General features: G+C 38.4%; 1 protein-coding gene and 1 long non-coding RNA gene across 4 annotated transcripts in view; one reads left to right on the forward strand and one right to left on the reverse strand.

Moving 5' to 3' along the window:
* The window catches only part of TERF1 (telomeric repeat binding factor 1), a 26,874-nt gene continuing 7,673 nt past the window's right edge, over positions 1–19,201 (forward strand). For 2 of the 3 annotated variants that reach the window (XM_048077008.2, XM_048077009.2), the window contains exons 1-9: positions 2–238; positions 3,375–3,470; positions 4,993–5,123; positions 6,358–6,444; positions 8,108–8,257; positions 10,993–11,099; positions 12,756–12,821; positions 12,913–12,956; positions 14,075–14,139. In XM_048077008.2, the coding sequence (XP_047932965.1) occupies positions 55–238; positions 3,375–3,470; positions 4,993–5,123; positions 6,358–6,444; positions 8,108–8,257; positions 10,993–11,099; positions 12,756–12,821; positions 12,913–12,956; positions 14,075–14,139 (930 nt within the window). In that variant the 5' untranslated portion in view covers positions 2–54. Of the gene's footprint in view, positions 239–3,374; positions 3,471–4,992; positions 5,124–6,357; positions 6,445–8,107; positions 8,258–10,992; positions 11,100–12,755; positions 12,822–12,895; positions 12,957–14,074; positions 14,140–19,201 lie in introns of all 3 variants that reach the window. The other variant, XR_007168408.2, reaches the window with a different exon arrangement.
* On the reverse strand, positions 11,838–19,031 carry LOC136790194 (uncharacterized). Its single transcript, XR_010829716.1, has 3 exons — positions 18,429–19,031; positions 17,354–17,484; positions 11,838–12,044 (listed from the first exon to the last, which is right to left on the reverse strand). It is a non-coding gene; the product is annotated as an uncharacterized lncRNA (long non-coding RNA).

A 19,201-nucleotide genomic window follows, 5' to 3' on the forward strand; every position in this document is an offset into this window, starting at 1 on the left:
GCTGCCGGGCGCGGAGGGGCGGGGCGAGGGGCGCGTTGGCGGGCGAGCTCCAAGATGGCGGCGGAAGGCGCCCAGGCGGCCGGGAGCGGCCGCGCCTCGGGGGACCCAGCGGCGCTGGTGGCGGCGGCGGAGTCGGTGGCGGCGGGCTGGGTGCTGGAGCTGAGCTGCTGCTGCCTGTGCCGGCACTTCGCGGAGGGCCGCGCCGCCGAGTTCAGGCGGTGGAGGGCCGTGGCGGAGGGTGAGGGGGCTCCTTCCGTCCCTTCCCCGTCAGGACGGGGCTGTCGGTCCCCTCAGTGGGGGCGGGTGGCGGCTCAGGAGACTTGGGGAGCCTCCGAGCTGCTGGGTACTGAGGGCGGGCTCTGCTCGGCCTGACTCCATCACCTTGGTGCTGTGAAGCGTGCGGGTGTAGTGTGGTTAATGTGCCATCCTCAGTTACAGAACCTGAGGCCTCCGGTGCTGGTGGCGCACGGCGACTGAAAGGTTGAAGAGGGTTTAGTTTGGAGATGCAAAAGTTAGCGTAACTTAAATACACCGGGTTCCTGAGTTTATGTCCTGGCTTCTGGTAGAATGCTAGAAGGTTTTGAAGTACTTACAGTCCGTCAGATGCAGGTGGAACAAAGCCTAATGGCTAGATTGTGAATGGAAAGACATATTTGAAATGAGGAACATTTAAGAGTGAGGATTGTTAACAGTTAGAACAAATTGTCTTGATCTCAGATTTGATGGATTTACAGTGATTTTATCTGTTGGGGAAAAAAAAATATGAAGATACCAGGTTAGATCTTCGGGGGATTTTTTTTTTTCTTGACCAAAGTAAATGGTCAAGAAAATAGTCAATAAGTATGACTTATTTAAAAATTCACAATGAACTGAATACCATGGTATGCAGAATGAATAGTAAAGAGATTAATATGAGAAATAGCAAGAGGTAAGAAATCTGAAGATAATGAAATACATCAAATGGGGGGGCTGCTAGATTTCATTATTAATGGTGCTTCTCAGCCTTGGGACTGCGGCTCAGTAGGAGAATTGTATGAAATTTCATGAAGACAGATAGGAAGCAGAGAAAAGGAATATTGTAGACTGGAATATCTCAGGGAGAATGGGAAGACTTTAGGAGATTGTATTAGTAGAAACAATTTTTGCAATTAATATTTGTGCAGAATACAAAGTTACATAGAACTGGGAAGTAATAGAAAATCTGGAATGTGAGAGTTCATTAACAGAAAGAGTTGAGCATGCTGGTGCTGTAAGGTTATTAAGTCAAGAGTAAAATAATCTATGGAAGAAGCTAAGTGCACCGGTAAGACTGCATTAGAAAACTATTTTTGTTGTTGGGAATAGAGAACTATTAATGTTGCATCCAACAGAAAGAGACCCTACTGAAATACTGGTTGGCTGTCAGCAGGGAGGTTGGTTCAAACTGAAGCAAGTGCAAAAATGTAGGATGGCTAAAGCAATAAAAGGATCTATTTTGTTACGAGATAAATATTTTTTTATGTACAGCTCAGTACACTACCAAGTAGAAATAACTTACCTGTCTAGGTCGTCTGTGGTTCAAAGACAGCATGGCAAGGTTATGTGCCTTGCCTACCTTATCCTGCATTGACGTGTCTTATTACCTAGCTTGTTTAAGTATCTACATGGCAAGGAACGGGATTTCTAGAATTTCTAATGAAAAGCTAATGAAATGAAGTATATTTGAGAGGCCATTGTGAGGGGAGCAATTTATATTCAAATTTATATTCAGGGGCACTTCTAACAAATGAATTAACAGAGAAACAGAATCTAGAAAAGTTTACTAAGTCTGTTTCGATTTCTGTTTGTCTGCATTACTTGTGAATAGTTGGTGCTAAGGACCTGTTGTCCACTCTGTAAACACATCGAGGTTTCTTCTCCCGTGGAATAGCTCTAAAGGAATTTAGTGCATGTAATCAAGACTGCTTTGTGATACGAACCAAAGCACAGGACGTTTTATTGAAAAACGCAGCCCTGCCCTGAATTAACGCTCTAGTGGAGGTGCACCCTAAAAGCACATGGAGGAGTGGAGAAAGCTGAATGATCTCAAGCCACTTGCCAAATTGACCTCCTTTTTCTGTTGCATTGCTCAGCTGCAGCCTTCTTCCTGCTTCAGAAACTTCCAAGCTCTGGCTCCATCTTCAGGGCATGGGGATAGTAACTATCTCTAGCAACGAACTCATTATCCAAGCTTTCTGAAGCTGAACTGCGTTGTCTGCTATGGGAGATGCATAAATTTGTGACTGTGATTAGTGGCACTTAACTACTATTCTACGCAATGTTCTTTTTTTTTTTTTCACTTCCTATTTTAGCTAGAGCTCTTGCACCCCCTGTCCTCACAGAAACAGAATTGAAAATGTGTTCTTCGAAGCCCAAATGACAATATCCTGCTTGATATTAGATTAGGTAGTCGTTCAGGGCTTTTTTAATTAGTTTGTAATTGGATACTTATCCATTGTTCCCTAGGGGATGCTCATACACTACAAAGCAAGGAAGCCAAGTACGTGCGAGGAAACCAATGCGTGATGTGTCCCGGTTGTGTCAGTGCAAAACTGGGGGGTGGTGTGGGGGGCCCCCTGCTGCACAATTCTGGCTTTCTCTAGGCTGCCTCTGAAATGTCCTGAAGCAGGGTGCTCAGTGTGCAGCTGTCTTAGGTGAGCAGCTTGACAGGTTCTTTGCTTTTCATTTTGAATGCTTCCATGTAATGGTGTGAGGACAAATTCATACAGCATGTTAAAATGTGAAGTTCACAGTAATCAGTGTGATGAAAATTATCTCACCACAGCTCCCTGTCTAAAATATACAGTAATCCTTGTGACCTTCCAACCCCGTGAGGAAGATTTCCCTTGTGGGTTTAGTTTTCTGCCTAAGCTCTGGTAGCTTTTACTGTGTTTGGTCTGCCAGTTGCCACAGCAACATTGTAAGCGTTAGCAGTCTGCTTGGGGCTCGGCGGGGTGGGCACTCCACGGAAATGTTCTCTGGAGCAGATAGTTGTCGGTCTTTCCTGGTAAGCCAGTGAGCAAAACAAACTTTTATTTGTTTATGTAAAATACTGTGGTGTTCTTTTAAGGTTTAAAAAAAAAAAACAAAAAAAACATAAGCCTCTGGATGCATCTTGCCACTTCTAAGCTACTGTTGTGAACTGCAAGAGGAATACCTTTTTCTGGTCAAGTGCTTAAATATGACTTATGTTCTTAGAACAGGGAAGAACATTAACTGATAATCTGCTAAATTTCTAATCCATTAGGGGTTTTATGAAGCATTTTTAGTCTGATAATGCAGTGTCTAGTATATTTCTAGCCACACTGTGGCACTGCTGGAGCAAGACTGACTTAACTTTTCCTCTTCTTTTCCAGCTGTTATTAATGGCTTCTCCAAAATAGCTACACATCAGAAAAAAACAGTGTACCTCTGTCAGCTTTTGATAAGAATTGCAGATGGAAAAAGACTTGGTAAATACTCTGATTTATTTTTTTTTTGCCACTTGCTGTTTAAGTAGATCTGAATGAACTTGCATAGATGCGTATTAGATATGCTTTCGCATTGCTTCTAATGTGTGTATAAAATGGCAGAAATCTCTACACTTGGACTGCTAGTGTTCCACATGCACCTGAGCTATATGCAGGACCAGCATTATCCTGTGATGATTTTATTGCACAGAGTTTGAATGCTTATATGCTGCTCAAATTGTGGGTCTTCCTGTCACAGCAGCATTGACAAAAGAAATATACTTGAGAAGACTGACTGGTCCTTAGTGAGCAATATCTGCAAGTGTAAAGTGCAGAGGGGGCATTCCTTTCTACAAATGTAAATCTAGAAATTGAAGTGAGACAGACAGTAGGAGCAAGAATATGGATGAAAAGGTTGATGGCCTTTCTTTTTACGGAAGGTCATAAGGCTTTCAGCTGGCAGCAGGTCTTTGGGATTTTTATTCATTGTTGTGTCTTCTGTTTGGCTGTAAGTTAGCCACAACTCACTGATTTGGCTGAGCTGCTTCTGTGCCCATGCACAAGTTTTTGTAAGACTTAACTTCTGTGCTGCTTGATAAAACTTGATGAGATTTAAGAACTTTAAAAGCAGTCTTGCCAGCATAAGCATTGAAGGACAAAACCGTATTCTAGCCTAGCAGTGCCACAAAGGCTTGCTTTTATAAAATTAAAAGCAGTTACTCTGCTTTAATTTAATGCCGCATCCTTGGAAGTGTTTAAGGCCAGTTTGGATGGGGCTTGGAGCAACCTGCTCTGGTGGGAAGTGTCCCTGACCATGGCAGGGTGGTTGGAACTGTATGATCTTTAACGCCCCTTCCAACCCAAGCCATGTATTGATCAGACAGGGAAACTGTAGAGTGTTGAGGGGGTGGTTATTTGGCTAGGCTGTGTTTTGGCCGGAACTGGTCACTGAACCTGCTTGCTGGGAATTTTCCCAAACCTTGATATTAGCTCAATGACATGGCTGCTTCTGCTTTTTCAGTGAACAGTCCTGTGTTACGCTGTTTGAATTTCCCTCTCACTTTAACCTGTTCAAATAAAACAAAAAGTTAAGACGTGGTAGTACAGAGAGATCAGGATTGTGTTGTGTTACAAAATCCAAAGCAGCAATACTAAATGTTTTGATAACTGATGCCAAGCTTATTGTAAAAGCATTATTAATACCATCCCCAATTCATAATGCTAAACGTAGCACTATTGCAAGTAGCATTTTAATTGAACGATAAGTAGAAAATGCATAATCTCTCTTAAAAATGCAACAGTATGGTTATTAGAAACATCAGGAAGAAAGAGGCTCTAAAGAGGAGAAGATTCCTTCAAGTCTCTTAAACACACCTGAAAAGGGAGACTAAAAATTATTTGAGGAGAAAGGATTTGTAATGATTTATAGTACATAGGACTTCATTGTGTATACATAATGAAATATACTTAGCTTCCTCCTTTAAGTTTTGTTTTAAATACCAATTTCTATTTTTTTTTCCCTAAGAATGCAATTTTGAAAAGGATCCAAGAATTTCACCTTTGGAATCTGCTCTGTCTTTTTGGACTTTACTTGAGAGGGAAGAAAGTAAACTTGATAAGCTTCATGAAGATATTCGTCGCTTGATTCAAATTCAGGTCTGTGTTATTTATTCAGAACACTTCAGGATGCTAGCTATCCATTCTGCTAAAACAGAGCTTGGGCTATGAACAATCTGAACTGAATTTTCCGAGTTTGTTCTGTTTTCAGTTACAGTATAAACAAAGCTGTACGTGGGACCTTTCCCTATCTAGATTGGTTCCTGTTTGGCAGGTTTTGAAAGAATTTCAAACTGGGACAATTTAAAAAATATATATCAATTGATATATCAATTTCAAAACATTTATATCTTGAGCTTTAAAATATAGCTTGAATAGCTTTCATTTCAGATGAGGTTTTTTGGCTTACAAATAAATCTCAGTATTAGAATACTTGATTTCAGTGAGAAACATGTAAAAACTAACCTGTTCCTGGTAATGATGGTGGTGGTGGGTTTTTTTTCTTTTATGAAAAATGCATTTTAAGATTAAAAACATTTGAAAAAAAAAAATCTTGACCTGCTCTGAATTTCCTTAAAACTCTCCCCTGTTTTAACTTTCCTTAAAACTTTCTCGTGATGAAACTGTTATATGATCAGAAACTCTTTAACAGCTCCATTTTGCTGTTCTTTCCTAACGTGATAGAAGTAAGTGTAGAGGTGCTGTTGAACTGGAGTTAAGACAGAACAGTTTGTATTCGGTCTTCTAAGTGTTTTTTTATTTGGAGATAGCTACAAAATGTCTGTGCTTAACAAGAAATAATTACCAGTTGTTTTGGGTTTGTTTTTTTGAATCATTGTCTGAAATATTACATGCATTATCACAAATGTGCTTCAGTGCAATACTGAATTGGATGTGTCCTCGTTTTAACTGCATTTAATGTGATCACTTGACATTTTTATTACTGTTGCAAAGGAGAGCACTCTATTTAGTTGCACATGAGGGAAATTTCACAACTGTTGGGACTGAAAATGTCCTTCAGGGGAAGATGGAAGCAATGGTAAGGGAGAGGAAAAAGGTAAGTAAGGGAAAATTTGCATCAGATTTGCCTTTAAATCCCTGGTCTTTATACAAGATGTTTAATGTTATTTCAGAACTAACTGTAATAACTCACTAATTGTTGGTTCCGCTTCTAAATGTATAGACCTCAAGATTTTGAAAGTCTCACAAAATTACAGAAGTGTGACTTCCATTGTTGTTGTTGTTTTTCTTTGGTGGTGGTGGGTTTTTGTTTTTCTTTTTCAGGTGAAATGTATTTCAGTATGTCTTTTAAGTGTAACTATATTGATTGCAGGCTGTAGCAGTCCATATGGAAAAAGGATATTTTAAGGAGGCTGCTGAAGTTCTCGAAAGGCTGTTTGCAGACTCGGAATCAGATAAGGTAGTAATGTGCTCTTTTTTTTCTTGTTTTAGAGGAGAAAAAGGGAACAGTTTCCCAAAGGTGCCAAATGCTACTTCCATAGCTTTATCCTAATTACACTAGGTGAAATCACTTTCACACTTGTGGTAGCTCTCAGTGCAAAAGTATATTTGGAGAAAGGGAAATGATAGAAATAATGCATGATTTGGGGTAGTAAAATGATTGCTTTCCACAGCATTCGTTCTTCACTGTGGGCAGCAGCGGTCTAAACTTAATCTTCTTTCCCACTTTGAATGAGAGATGAGGGATTCTGAGAAGGTGATGCTGCAGTTTTCACAGTATAAACACACTGGTAAAGAAATGGTGGGTCCACTGCTCTAATTGGGCTGTTGACTTTTTCTGAGTCTTTGGAGTGTGCTCTATTTGTCTTCTCCATTGGTTAGTGTTCTACAGGTTGAAACATCAGAAGGAAGGAAGGGTGATTAACATCCATAACATAGAGTGGATGTTGTTCTCTGGACCAGATAACATCTGGGTCGGGCCCTTCCTGGTTTTATGGTCGTTGCTTCATGAAGATGCAAGTCTAAGTGCCTGTCTGTTCAAAATAATAGCTAATGCACATGCTTGAATTTGCTGAAAACCGTAAGTCCGCTTATAGTAATGACTTTAGCAACCTATAGACCATTGCAATAATGGGGACTGCTTATAGGAGGCTGAAAAATAGGGAGAAAAAAGAAGCAGATTGTATATAGGCTTTTGACCTCTCTTTTGAATGTGTGCAGTGCTTGCGTAGGTCCTTCTTTACTTGTACTTCATTTGTCAGCTAAAAGATAGAAGTACTGACTATCCCCTGATTTTCCCCACCCCCATAATAGCTGTGTATGATAAACTAGAGGAACCTTTGCATTTTGTGGAGGCAAAACGTGATGCCTTGTAGTGTGCTACACCATTGAGGAAAACAGGATGAAGAAAAGAACAAAGGAAGGCAAGGACTGCAGGCGAAAAGAAGACAGACAAAAATGCTGCCTGTTTGTTCCTCTGGTATATTAGAACATGTGTTCTACATAAATAGTAGCGTGTGTATAACATATTATTCAGATAAATTTTTAAGAAGATTCAGCTATTCAGAAAATGTAGGCTGAGGTAATAGTAGTATTCAAGTTGGTAAACAAGAGTGCAGCCTGTACACAAGTTAGATACTGGCTGTATTGCGCTCTGCATGATTCAGAGTGGTTGGTAGACAAACATAATGTTGTGATTAATTATTTCTGTGCCTGTAATGCTACTGTACTTAGTAGTCCTTTTCCTGAACACTGTAGACCCCTTTCAGTGTCAGTCTGCAGAGGCAGTAAATGAGAAAAGAAACCTAGTAATGAGTGGCCCTTTCTGGGTGTACGTTTTGCTCCATTGACCACACTGCTTTCAACGTTATTCATAAATGGAAAGAAAGTGTGCATCTCTGGGAGGTTACACCTATTATTTGTTGAGCATGTAAACAAAGCGAACTCCTGGCGTTGTGCCTAGTTCACAGTAGAACCCTTTCAAACTGTAGCGTGAATTTATTCAGAAGACTACGTAACAATCTTTTTTAGCTTTGTATGTGTCCTATTTATCATAGGTGCTAAGATTACTGCAAGATACATATATATATATATATGACATATGAAAGTGTGCTTTTTTTTAGCCTTTAAGGGTGAAGCTGGCAACCGTAATCAAAAGCAAGGATCCGTATATTCCCCTTCTCCAAAGCTTCAATTACGATCTTTTGATAAGTAAAGTCAAGTCTTACATCGAACGTTTCATGAAAGAAAATGAAAAAAACTTCTTACTACAGGTATGTCAAACTATTTTCGAAAACTTATTTCAAAAGAGATACATACTTTCAAGGAAACTGTTTACACTAGGCAGTGTACACTAGGTTACACTGCCTTAGATGAAAGGGAAGCTTTGTCTTTCTGCGGCTGATCTTATTAATTGGAAAAAAAAAAAAAAAAAAGGTTGAATATATGATTAGGAGAAAGTTAGTAGGAATAAGATTCCAGAGGAAGAGGGCCAGTTCTGATCTTAGAACTCCTTGAAAGATAACGTAACTATATTTCATGTTTATTTTGCCTTGCTTAAGTCTATAAGATTTCTCATATTAACAGTGAAAGATCAAGACCTGTTAATTTGTTTAAAAGCTTTAGGAATGTCAGAGGAGTTAGAGATTGAAAACTCTTACTGCTTCTTCCTGTAAATAAAAAAAGCTCCTTACAAACCATCTTGCTCAAAAGTGATTTAAAATTGGCAAGAACAACATTCCTCCTGCAGTTCATCTTCAGGAGGATTGTGAAGAATTTCCCATATGTTTACTCACTATAAAAGAACATTGAGTCACTCAATTACAAAAACACAGACATCTAAAGGTAATAAGAGGTAAATTCTAAATAAACAAACTTGAAGTTCCTCTGGGGTTTTCATTTTATTACCAGAGAGACTAGAGAACCTCTCAAATGGATTCAGAGTATAATATGAGGAATACTTTTTAATGGTCTTACTCAGCTGCCAGTTCTCGAGTTTATTTTTCAAAGCAATTTATTTGAGTCTAAGAAGAGAGGGAGGTTTGGAGATGTCAAGAGAAGGCCCAAAACTCCCTACTAGCTTTCCTGGGCCCTGTGTTGCATCTCTACTGCCTGTATGCACATCCTTCCTACAGTCTGCACCAAAGTTGCAATATTACTACTTCTGAAATCTTTTCATTTTAGCCTGAATTACTCCTGGATGTAGAGGATAGCATGGTGTAAAGAGTTCACTCTTTACTGTATAATGCAAATAACTGTTTTCCAGCAGTGTATGCTGTGTTCTCTGCAGAAAACCACTTTAGCTTTAACTGTTTGTCTCTCTTTCTTCTTGTGCTGTATGTGGAAATATAAAAAGGTCTGCATTGCTAGACTGTTTTCTAGGCTGCCTTTTCTAGCTTACTATCAAGTTTGGAATCTACAAGGTTGCAGCTCCTGCTGTCAATGAAATTCTTGCACTTCAAGAAACTTCGAGGTAAACTACCCTAAGAACGATCTGCAGATACTTCAATGCCAAAGAAAGACCAGCCAAATAGATTCACTCAGGGAATACTTTTAAATTTTTCTGTGTAATAACTTAGTATTCTTTCAAAAGAATTAGTTTTAGGGAGAAGTACAATCTGAAAGTTGCTGTTACATTTTAAAATGCATTATTATTAGTCAGTTCTTTTTTTATTAAATCATTTCTACTGATTATTTATATGGAAACATTCCCACTTCCACTCATGTTTTGGTACCATCAACAACTGTAAAGACAGAATTTTGAAAATTAACAGCTGAAAGGTGTGGTAAGTTGGGTAGTTACGGAATTTCTGACAGTGAAATATATTCTTCTGGGAGTGGAAGTATTCTGTAACCAGAAAAAAACTTTCAGTATTTTCATGTTTGAATTAATGAAATAGAGACTGCTTTTACGTTATCCGGTTCTTACAAATGTTGAGAGATTCTGCAAGTTACTGTGAAGGACAAGTTAAGATTTCAAGAAGACTGAAAATTGGACAGATGACAAAAAACTAACAGGATGCAAAAGCAAGCCCTGAAAGAAGAAATGGATGAAAAATGGGAGCAACTGGCTAAGCAGAAAAAGAATTAATGTTGGGCCTGCAGTGAACTTGTCAACTCTGAATTGCTATGATTTTTAGTCATCTTTGAGCACTGCTAAACAGATCTTCTTCTGGGTTGTATAGACAGTGTTAGATGGAAAGTGGTTGGCTCTGCTTAGTAATGATGGTGCACAGCTAGTTTTTATATCACTTGAGTGGTAAGTAGGCATTAAGATAGTAGAGAAGAACGTTAGTGGCAAAGTGGCATGAATGACATCATATAGACTAAGTTGGTTTTTTTTTAAGGTGTTATTATATCAAGTAGATAAAAGGAACTTTGGGGAAAAGTACTAACCTCATAATACTCTAGAAATTTTATAGAGTAATGAACTATCCCTCTCTCCTTGGGAAAGGAGGAGGAATCATCTTGGTTTGTGGCTACAATAATTTAGGCAGGATAGGATGTTAAACTATTTTTTGTGAATACAGGAAAAGTTGTTTTGCAAGCTTAAAGTTTGATTGGACATACCTTAGAAAGTGTTGTAAGTATTCTTGATCTTGCCACGCTCTAAAGTCAGTGTAACTAGATGAGCTTGTGAGGGCTGTCCGTTTCCAATTTGTACTCTAGTCTTAAAAAAGACTTTAGAGTACTTCAGTAGTATTTGCAGTCTTGATCTCTGTAATGTATTTCACACATCATCTGTATGTTCAGTTCATATAAATATTACTTGTGACTTTGACTAAAATTTCTCTGAATTACTGGCTGGTAAAGATTTTGATGGATTTCAACCTACCTCATTACAATTGTTCTGAAACAAATTATTTTAATGATAATACCCTTTGACGGGTCTGTGGAATAAGTACCATTAGTAGAGCTGATACAGAGTACACTTACATAAATAGCAGCTTATACTAAGATTAATGTACTGGATGCTATAATTTTGAAGCATCAATTTCATTTCTCACAGGCAGCCATGGAGCAGGTAGAGTCTAAAGGACTAGAAGCAGTAGTGCTGCAGAACATAACTGTGAATGCCAATGAAGAGGAAGAAAATAATTTGGAAACAACACAAAGGTATGTATTTAACATTTTATTGCTGAGGGACTGTTGAGATATAACCCTGTCAGGCAGCTCATTGCCACTCAGCTGCTCGCTTACTCTCCCCGGGTGGGATGGGGGCGAGAATCGGAAAGGTGAAAGTGCAAGAACTCATGGATGGAGATAAGGACAGTTCACTAAGCAAAGATAAAGCTGCACACACAAGGAAAGCAAACCAAGGAATCCATTTGCTGCTTCCCATTGGCAGGCAGGTAGGTGTTCAGCCACTTCCAGGAGAGCTGGGCTCAACGCACATAACAGCTTTGTGGGAAGACAAACGCCATCACTCCCAATGCTCCCCCTCCCCCCTTCTTTACCCCAGTTTTTGTTGCTGAGCACAATGCCACACGGTGTGGGACATCCCTTTGGTCAGTCTGGGTCAACTGTCCCGGCTGTGTCCCCTCCCAGCATCTTGTGTACCTCCAGCTGGCAGGACAGCGTAAGAAACAAGAAAAAGTCCTTGTCTCTAAATGCTGCTCTGCAACAACTAAAAACATCTGTGCGTCAGCACCACTGTTTGCATCAAAAATACAAAGCACAACATTGTCTGAGCCTCTGCAAAGAAAATTAACTCTGTCCCAGCCAAAACCATGGCATGAACATGTTTGGATAGTAACTTGAAACCTGTAGAATTAAGAGTAGGTAGAAGGAAGGACATTGTATTCCAAATCACTCTCTAACAGAAAGTGAACTACTAATTTATTCTCTATTTTTAAGTATTAGCCTTTCTGTAGTTGTTATTCTTGGCATTTACATCAAATAGCTTGGCATTAAGTTTAAATACTTGCTGAAGATGCACGATTTTCAGTTTAAACAGCTGTCAGTCTTGTATAACAATAAAAACATTGAAATGCTTCTTAGAAGTTTTCCTTTACACTTGATTGAGCTCGTTTTAGTCTTTAATTTCAGGCTATAGGTCATCTGAAGAAGAGAGAGAACAAGGAAAGGGAATCAGTATGTTACTTTTTTCCTTACAGCTAAACGCAGGATCTACTTGCTCAGTGATACTGCTTTTATGATAAATAAATATGTAGCTTCATAGACAGAACATAGGGTATGACTCTGGCTATGTAAAACCTCAAAATAAATACATACTTTTATAAGAAATGCTGGGGGAACTTGAAACGTGGTTCCCTTTTTGCCCCTTTGACTTTATTTTAAATAATGCTAATATTCTAGGTTTATCGCCATTTGCTTTTCCACTTGTTTTTTTGGTCTTTGGTCAGGATAGAGTTTGTTTTTCTGCAGTTTTATACCTACAATACTTAGCATGATTTAGTTAAGAAAACTGACTGATGTAGTGTGCAAACAAATAAAAAGTAAGGTAAGTAAAATAAATGCATCATGTCTTCAAATAAATGTGTGTAATGTTGTGGAAAAGTTTAAGGAATTCTGTAGTTCCCATAATTTTGTAAATTTGTGGAAGCAATTACTTCACATGAACAAGTTCCATGTTCTTCAAGGCTTTCAGTACTGGTTAATGGTAGCAGTATGAGTAAGTGGATTGATGCAGTTAGTGTTTGTATGCCTCTGTTTCTGTAGAGAAATCTTGGGATTTTATTTAATGTAAATACTGTTGATTCACATCAATGGCAAGTTGCTGTCTAGGAAATAATTTTTATTTATTTTAAGATTTACAGAAGAGCAACCAAGTACTACAAATGAGTTACCTGAAGATGCAACAAAATCCATTAGAAGGTAAAAATGATTTTTTGGGGTGGCTTTTGGTCATACATGCTTCATGATATTTTTTTTTTGTATTTTTACTTCAGTTCTGTATTCTTTGCAGGCTTCGTTCAAAGAGGAAATGCAGAGCAAGTAATGTTCTTCAGAGTGAGTGTTAGCTTATTTTTTACACTTTCAAAATAAAGTCATGTTAGACATTGTTTTTCCAAATGGGTTGGTGGTTTGATAACTGCTCTCCAATATGATTGGATTCCTATAAACATGATTATGGTGAGAAGAAAACTCCTAATTTCTGTCTGCGAGTTTCTACATGTGTGGAGTAGTGTTGCTGCATTTACAAAATGTTTTAAAGTTCCCTGGCAATTGATCTTGCAAAATCATTCACCGTTTTCTGTTACGCTGTGTTTTTTGTTTGTTTGTTTTACTAGAGTTATGGTATTCTGTACAGAAGAAAGTTGACAGAGTAGTAATAAGATTTGTCTCTTTTGGGCATCCAACCTAGATAACGTTGGGGTGAAGGAAGGAAAGAGACTGTCTGACTGAAAAAAACAAGTTGTAGTGTAAAATGCAGGGGGTTAGGCTGTTCATGCATCATCCTAGTACTATTTTCTTAAAAGTGTGATTTTGTCACACTTATAAGTAGGTTCTGAAAATCATTAGCACCCTGTTACCACAAAGAGATGATGTTATAGCCACACGTGGCTAGCTGCTGTCTGACATACCTACGTATCTACCCACAGTTATTTGTTGCTTCTGTTGTGCTTGGACGGGTGAACACTTAGGATAGCATGGTTACTTGCCTCAGTTAGAACCTCACACATGTTCTATGGAAAAGATAGAACCTATATAAAAAGTATAATATTTCTGATCACTGGTTAATTTCCATTCTCTCTACCTAAACTGAGAGAGATGCATATAGTAAGAATATTTTTTCAAGTGTAAAATAAAAATTTTTCATTGGTACCTAGCAATTTTTATTTAATTGCTTAAAATAACTCTTCTGTGAGCTCTGTCTCATACAAAATAGTTGCTTTCTTGCATAGAGTACTTAGTCCTTGGTCTAAGGTGAGATTTTGTGTATACATATATAAAAGTGTATTCATATATGAACACTGAAATTTTCCCACTCTGTCCAAGCATATCAAAACAGTACATTGTAGTCTCACATAATTGTTAGCGTGTAAAATAGAACTGTAGAATGGCTAGAATGTACTGCTTTAATGTTGACTCCTTATAGATCTGGATGTATGTTAATTGTTTTCTAGGTCTGAACAGCTTGCAAAATGTGGAAGAACTTGGAGATACTCAGACTTGTGGCCGAAGAAGACAGGTTTGTATTTGATTTCTATTCTAAGTAGAGATAAAATGAATCTGACCTGCAGTAGATTTTTTTTTTCCAGCTGTATTAGACTCAGCATTCAAAATTCTTGGGTTTAAGATTCTTTACGTTATTCAAGCTGTGCTATATAGCTCTTGGGACTGTTTAAGTTCTAATTTCTGTCTTAGGAAAAAATAGTATTTCTGATACTATCTCAAGTATTGTTGCTAATGCTCGTGAGATTTGAATTTGTTCAAATATTACTATTGCTAAAGCTTAGCCTGAGTCTTTTTAGATGTTTTTGTGAAGTTGTAAATGTGCAAGTTTTTATTTAAAAATAAAAAATAAAAATAGTAAAACTTTGGGTTAAAGAATTCAGTATGTCATTTGCCCATGAGACATCAAAGCCTTCTTTCTCCAACTTAGAAGCTGAATAGAGATTTAATAACTTAATAATTCAAAACTTTATCTGAGGTAAAAACATATTTACTCGAGAAGCTGTTTTGATTTTTATAAACAAAAAATAGTAGCTTTTTATAACACTACATTTCAAATAGTCATTTGAACTCTCTTCATGATTAAACCTACTCCATTATATTCAGCAATGCTATAATTCCTACAGTTGAAAAGTGCAGCCGTGTATTCCTTGATAAAAGTGAGTTTGAAGCTGATCTGATGTTAGAGACTAACTGTTACAAACTGATCTTGAATATGGCTCATTTTCTTCATTTATGAGAAAATGATAAAGCACTTCTGAACAAAATTAATGTTAAATAAATTTATTCCTCTTAAGAGAATCTCTTTAGAAGTAATATAGAGTCTTTCTGTTGACAGTTTCTGTCATTAACTAAATGTGTTCATTTTGGTGCAGGCTGTTTCATTCTTCTGGTGTTCATTTTGATACTTAATTTTTCATATAATACAGAAGGATGAACTGGCTTATGTGTTTTTTTTTTTCCAGACACTCCTCGAGGAGAGTTGTAATTATTCCTATCTTTTTAAGAATTTTTAGTGAAGTTGAAGAATTGGTTAAATCTTCATTTGTATTCTTTCCTCAAATTGATTGAGGTCCTAATGAGAGTCCTAATGTTGTTAAGATATGGTGATATATTGGAGGTTGAGCCCCTAGCTACATATAAACACACAGTTCTTTACTTTCTCACAAATCTTAGGAATAGTTACATCACTGAGAGCCTCTTTCAGCAGTTGCAAATACAGTCAGTGGCCTAAAAAAAAAAAAATCAGTGCTCACAGGATTTGCCTGTTGCATTCACAAGCATAGTAAATGTTTACTTCATACTTGGACAGATGTCTTGTCAGCCAGTTGCTGACAGGCTTGCATACTTCAGTCAGTCTTGCTTACAACATGAAGTTTGAAACTAATTGGACCACAATTGATACAGAATTAATGACAGCTTTATATTCACCTATCTATTTATTCAGGAAGTATGGATGGAGACAGCTACAAACACTGAGTTGAGACCTAGGGCTTGTGCACATATCTCACTAGAAAAAGAAATGCTCTATGCTTAATTCTGTTACTATAAATTCAACCTTATTTGAAATGTAAATTTATGGAATGTACAGAAAGCTATAGAAAAGGGCATCCGGTAATAGAGAAAACTCTGAAAAAATTATAAAAGCTTGAAAGAAATTAAAACTTAATCTGAACATTTAGAAAACTATGCATTTGCTCTGTCTGATATTTATGCCATACTAGCAAGACCTCATAAATATTGCATAGAAAGCCATGATAATTGGCCTTTTAGACAATAAATCCGCACCTCTACTTAATTATCTGGGTTATATAAGATAGTCCACATGCATGAAGGAATGCTGCGAATGTCAGAGCTGTTGACTTCTAGAACTTCCTTTTCCACCCAGTCCCTCTTTCAATGTTGGCATTGTTTGCTCTTGTTTTGTAAATGGCATTTCACTGCAGTGGTTCAGTGCCCGTTTACAGCCTTTCATTGCTGTGTTTTCAGTTAACTGCGTACAGCAGTCTGGAGTGCTATTGAAAGGAAATGTACTTGATTTTCTCATTCCTAAATTAAACTCTTATGGGATGCAGGCATCACAGAGACGTCAGGGAGCTGTTTGTACTCAACCTGTTCTCTGTATGTGTATGGTCAGTCCTTTGAGTTGTCTAAAATCAGTCTGACAATTTTCTTAAATGTCTGAAAAAATCTGAGTTTTCAGAATTTAGTCAGACTTGTATAGAAAAAATCCACATATTTGACCTTGAAGAAAATTTCAGAGCAAAGGAAAGTCCCAGCATGCACAAGGGAAAGCAGATTGTTAGAACAAAATTGACTCTAAGGCATAACAAGATCTTTTGATAAGGGATGGTGCATTTACGCAGGCTGTCTGGCAAACTGAAGTTTGCTCTGCCAGCGTTCTGAGCTAGCCAGAGGTCAGATTGCTCTGGGCCAGGCACTGTGATTATGTTAGCTCAAGCACAGTGCTGCTTTATGTCTGGGCTCTCAACCAGTCTGGGTAGCTTGTAACAGAGCAGTGCTGGAGTCCACACAACTGCCATCCCAGAGCACAGGCAGTTTGTTGGCTTGTGTGGGGAGACAACTTACTAATCAATTTAGTTCCTTGGTGAAGAGGAAAAATGGGTCAGTCTCTGATTTACCTGTACAGCAGACTGCTCATTTGTGTGTTAAAGTGAAGAAACTTATCTGTAAAGAAAGCCTGCTGTAACCAATTTTAAAAGCAGAAAACCAAAAAAAAAGACTAACAGCAAATGTAATTAATCACTACAACAAGTAACAACAGTTGTGATTGTCTCTGTGCTGGAAGTGTTTGAATTAACTGGTGCAGTAGGTCAAGCGTAACGGTGGTACTTTTATAAAGATTTTACTTAGGAAAGTTTTCTGGCATGCTGTGAAATGAGATGATCTAGATGATTCCAATGGGATCTCTGGCCTTTTAATAATAGTTTTGGTTTGTTTGTTTAACACAACATTGTTCACTGCTGATGTTGCAAAAGATGTGTGGAACAGGAAGTGTTGGGTAAAGGAAGTATTTTTGATAAAGGGTAGACAATTTTAGGGAAGTGCTAGGTTTCTGTTTACAAAGACAGCTGAACTACTACTACTCAATTCTTTCACTGGCTAGTCAGTGAGGCCTGTATCAGTGATCGTAGCTTCTTGAAAAGGCACTGTTAATTACAGTAAGTTAGAACAACTTTGAGACATGAAGCTTGTTGGTATTCATGTACCTCAGCTTGAACTCTGTGTGGATTCCAAATTTTCACTTGTTGCAGAATAACCAGAATATGACTTTGATCAGGCTGAATGTTATGTCATCCCCTTCCCCTGCAGTGACTCCCTTCACCACTGCTGCTGCCACCTGCATCAGGACAAATTCAGTGGAGTGGGGGTGCAGCTAAGAAAAAAAAATCTTTTTTTAAAGAAAAAGCTATACAGGACAGCACTGAAACTGTCACCTGGTCATCCCTTGTGCACAAATTGTGGTTGTTCTTAGGGCAGAATCTTTTAAGGATCTGTAGATGGGTTCTTGGTCCTTAGGGAAGGAGACAATTTAAAATTAAAAAAAAAAAAAGTATTTCCTTGGATCAAGGACTTACCAGAGCATCCTTAGACACATGGACCTCTTGTGGCACTGACAATCATACTGACTTACGCTGGGCTGCCCTGTCTAGCCACCTCTTGTTTACAAACAGGACAGGGATGCATTTTTCAGATGACAGGAGTCACAAGAGATTTACATTTCCACTAGGTAACGTTATTTGCTGAGTGAAGTGATTTGTTCCCTCATAATTCACTGATTTCCGCTATAGTAGTTCTAAGATTTGGCTTTATCAAGCTCAAATCTCTGTAAGTTGAGGCTATTCATTTACAGCTGTGCATTTCTGTTACTACCTGATTCTTCATAGATGGGAAAGCTCAAATTGCAGAGAGCTCAGCCTGAATATCTTGGGTCTTCCTGCCTGATAGGCTGTACCACTTATCCATTTGATAGCTAGAAATGATATATTATTTATGAGGAGGTCTTGTACATATGTTAGTATACTTTTCTCTTCATACCCCAAATGACACATTGTAGTCACTAGACCTTCAGATTTAGCCATCTATACCTCTTATTGTTCTTAGGTCGTGTAAACATCTTTTTTCTTCATTTTTTTCCAATTAGCCCAGGGATTTTACTAGCACATCCTCCCTCACCTAGTGCTTTAGAAGTTTGGTTGCAAACTTACTGCTGTAAGCACATTAGCAAAGGATCAGTCCCCTATCATATAAGGAGTATGTGTGTGTGGTATTGGGAATACTCACAACTTGGCCAGATCCTGCTTATTTCCAATTTGTTAAAGGATGTTTGGAGCAGCTGCTTCCTCCAGTAGCTCCTGCCCACCTACAGGAGCCCAGCTCAGTGTACCTAGGGCCGTGGAGTGTCTGTACCGCGTGGCTGAGGGACATGACTGTGGCTTTCCCATTTGAAGGTTCAAGCAGTAGAAGATCAAAAATACATTCCACTGAAAATGGGGTGCCTTAGGTCCTCAGGACTGCACACAAGCAAAGCAAAATCAGGAATTCACTCACTCCTTCCTGTCAGCAGGCAGATGTTTAACTGTTTCTAGGAAAGCAGGGCTCCATCATGTCTACCAGTTACTTAGGAAGAAAACATCCCCATCCCTCTTCCTCCTTCTTTCCCCCAGCCCTTATTCCTGAGCATGATGTCATAAGGTGTGGAATATCCCTCTGGTCACTGAGTCGCCTCTCCTGGCTGGGTCCCCTCCCATCTTAGTGTGCATTCCCCCAGTCTGCTCACTGGAGGGCAGCATGAGAAGCGGAAAAGCCCTTGACAGTGCAAGCGCTACTCAGCAACTACTAAAACGTTGGCGTGTTATTAATACTGTTTTTGTCACAAATCCAAAACATAGCACCATACCAGCAACTATGAAGAAAATTAACTCTATCCCAGTCAAAATCAGTACAGTTATACAACCCATTCTTCACCAAAATTGTCAGAAAAACAAGATACATTAAATAGGAACAGCAGTTTTAATTTTTCAAATAATGAGGCTCTAGAAAGGACACGCTTTTAG

The sequence above is a fragment of the Anser cygnoides genome, chromosome 2, assembly GCF_040182565.1.
Source record: "Anser cygnoides isolate HZ-2024a breed goose chromosome 2, Taihu_goose_T2T_genome, whole genome shotgun sequence".
In the NCBI taxonomy this organism is placed as follows: Eukaryota; Metazoa; Chordata; class Aves; order Anseriformes; family Anatidae; genus Anser; species Anser cygnoides.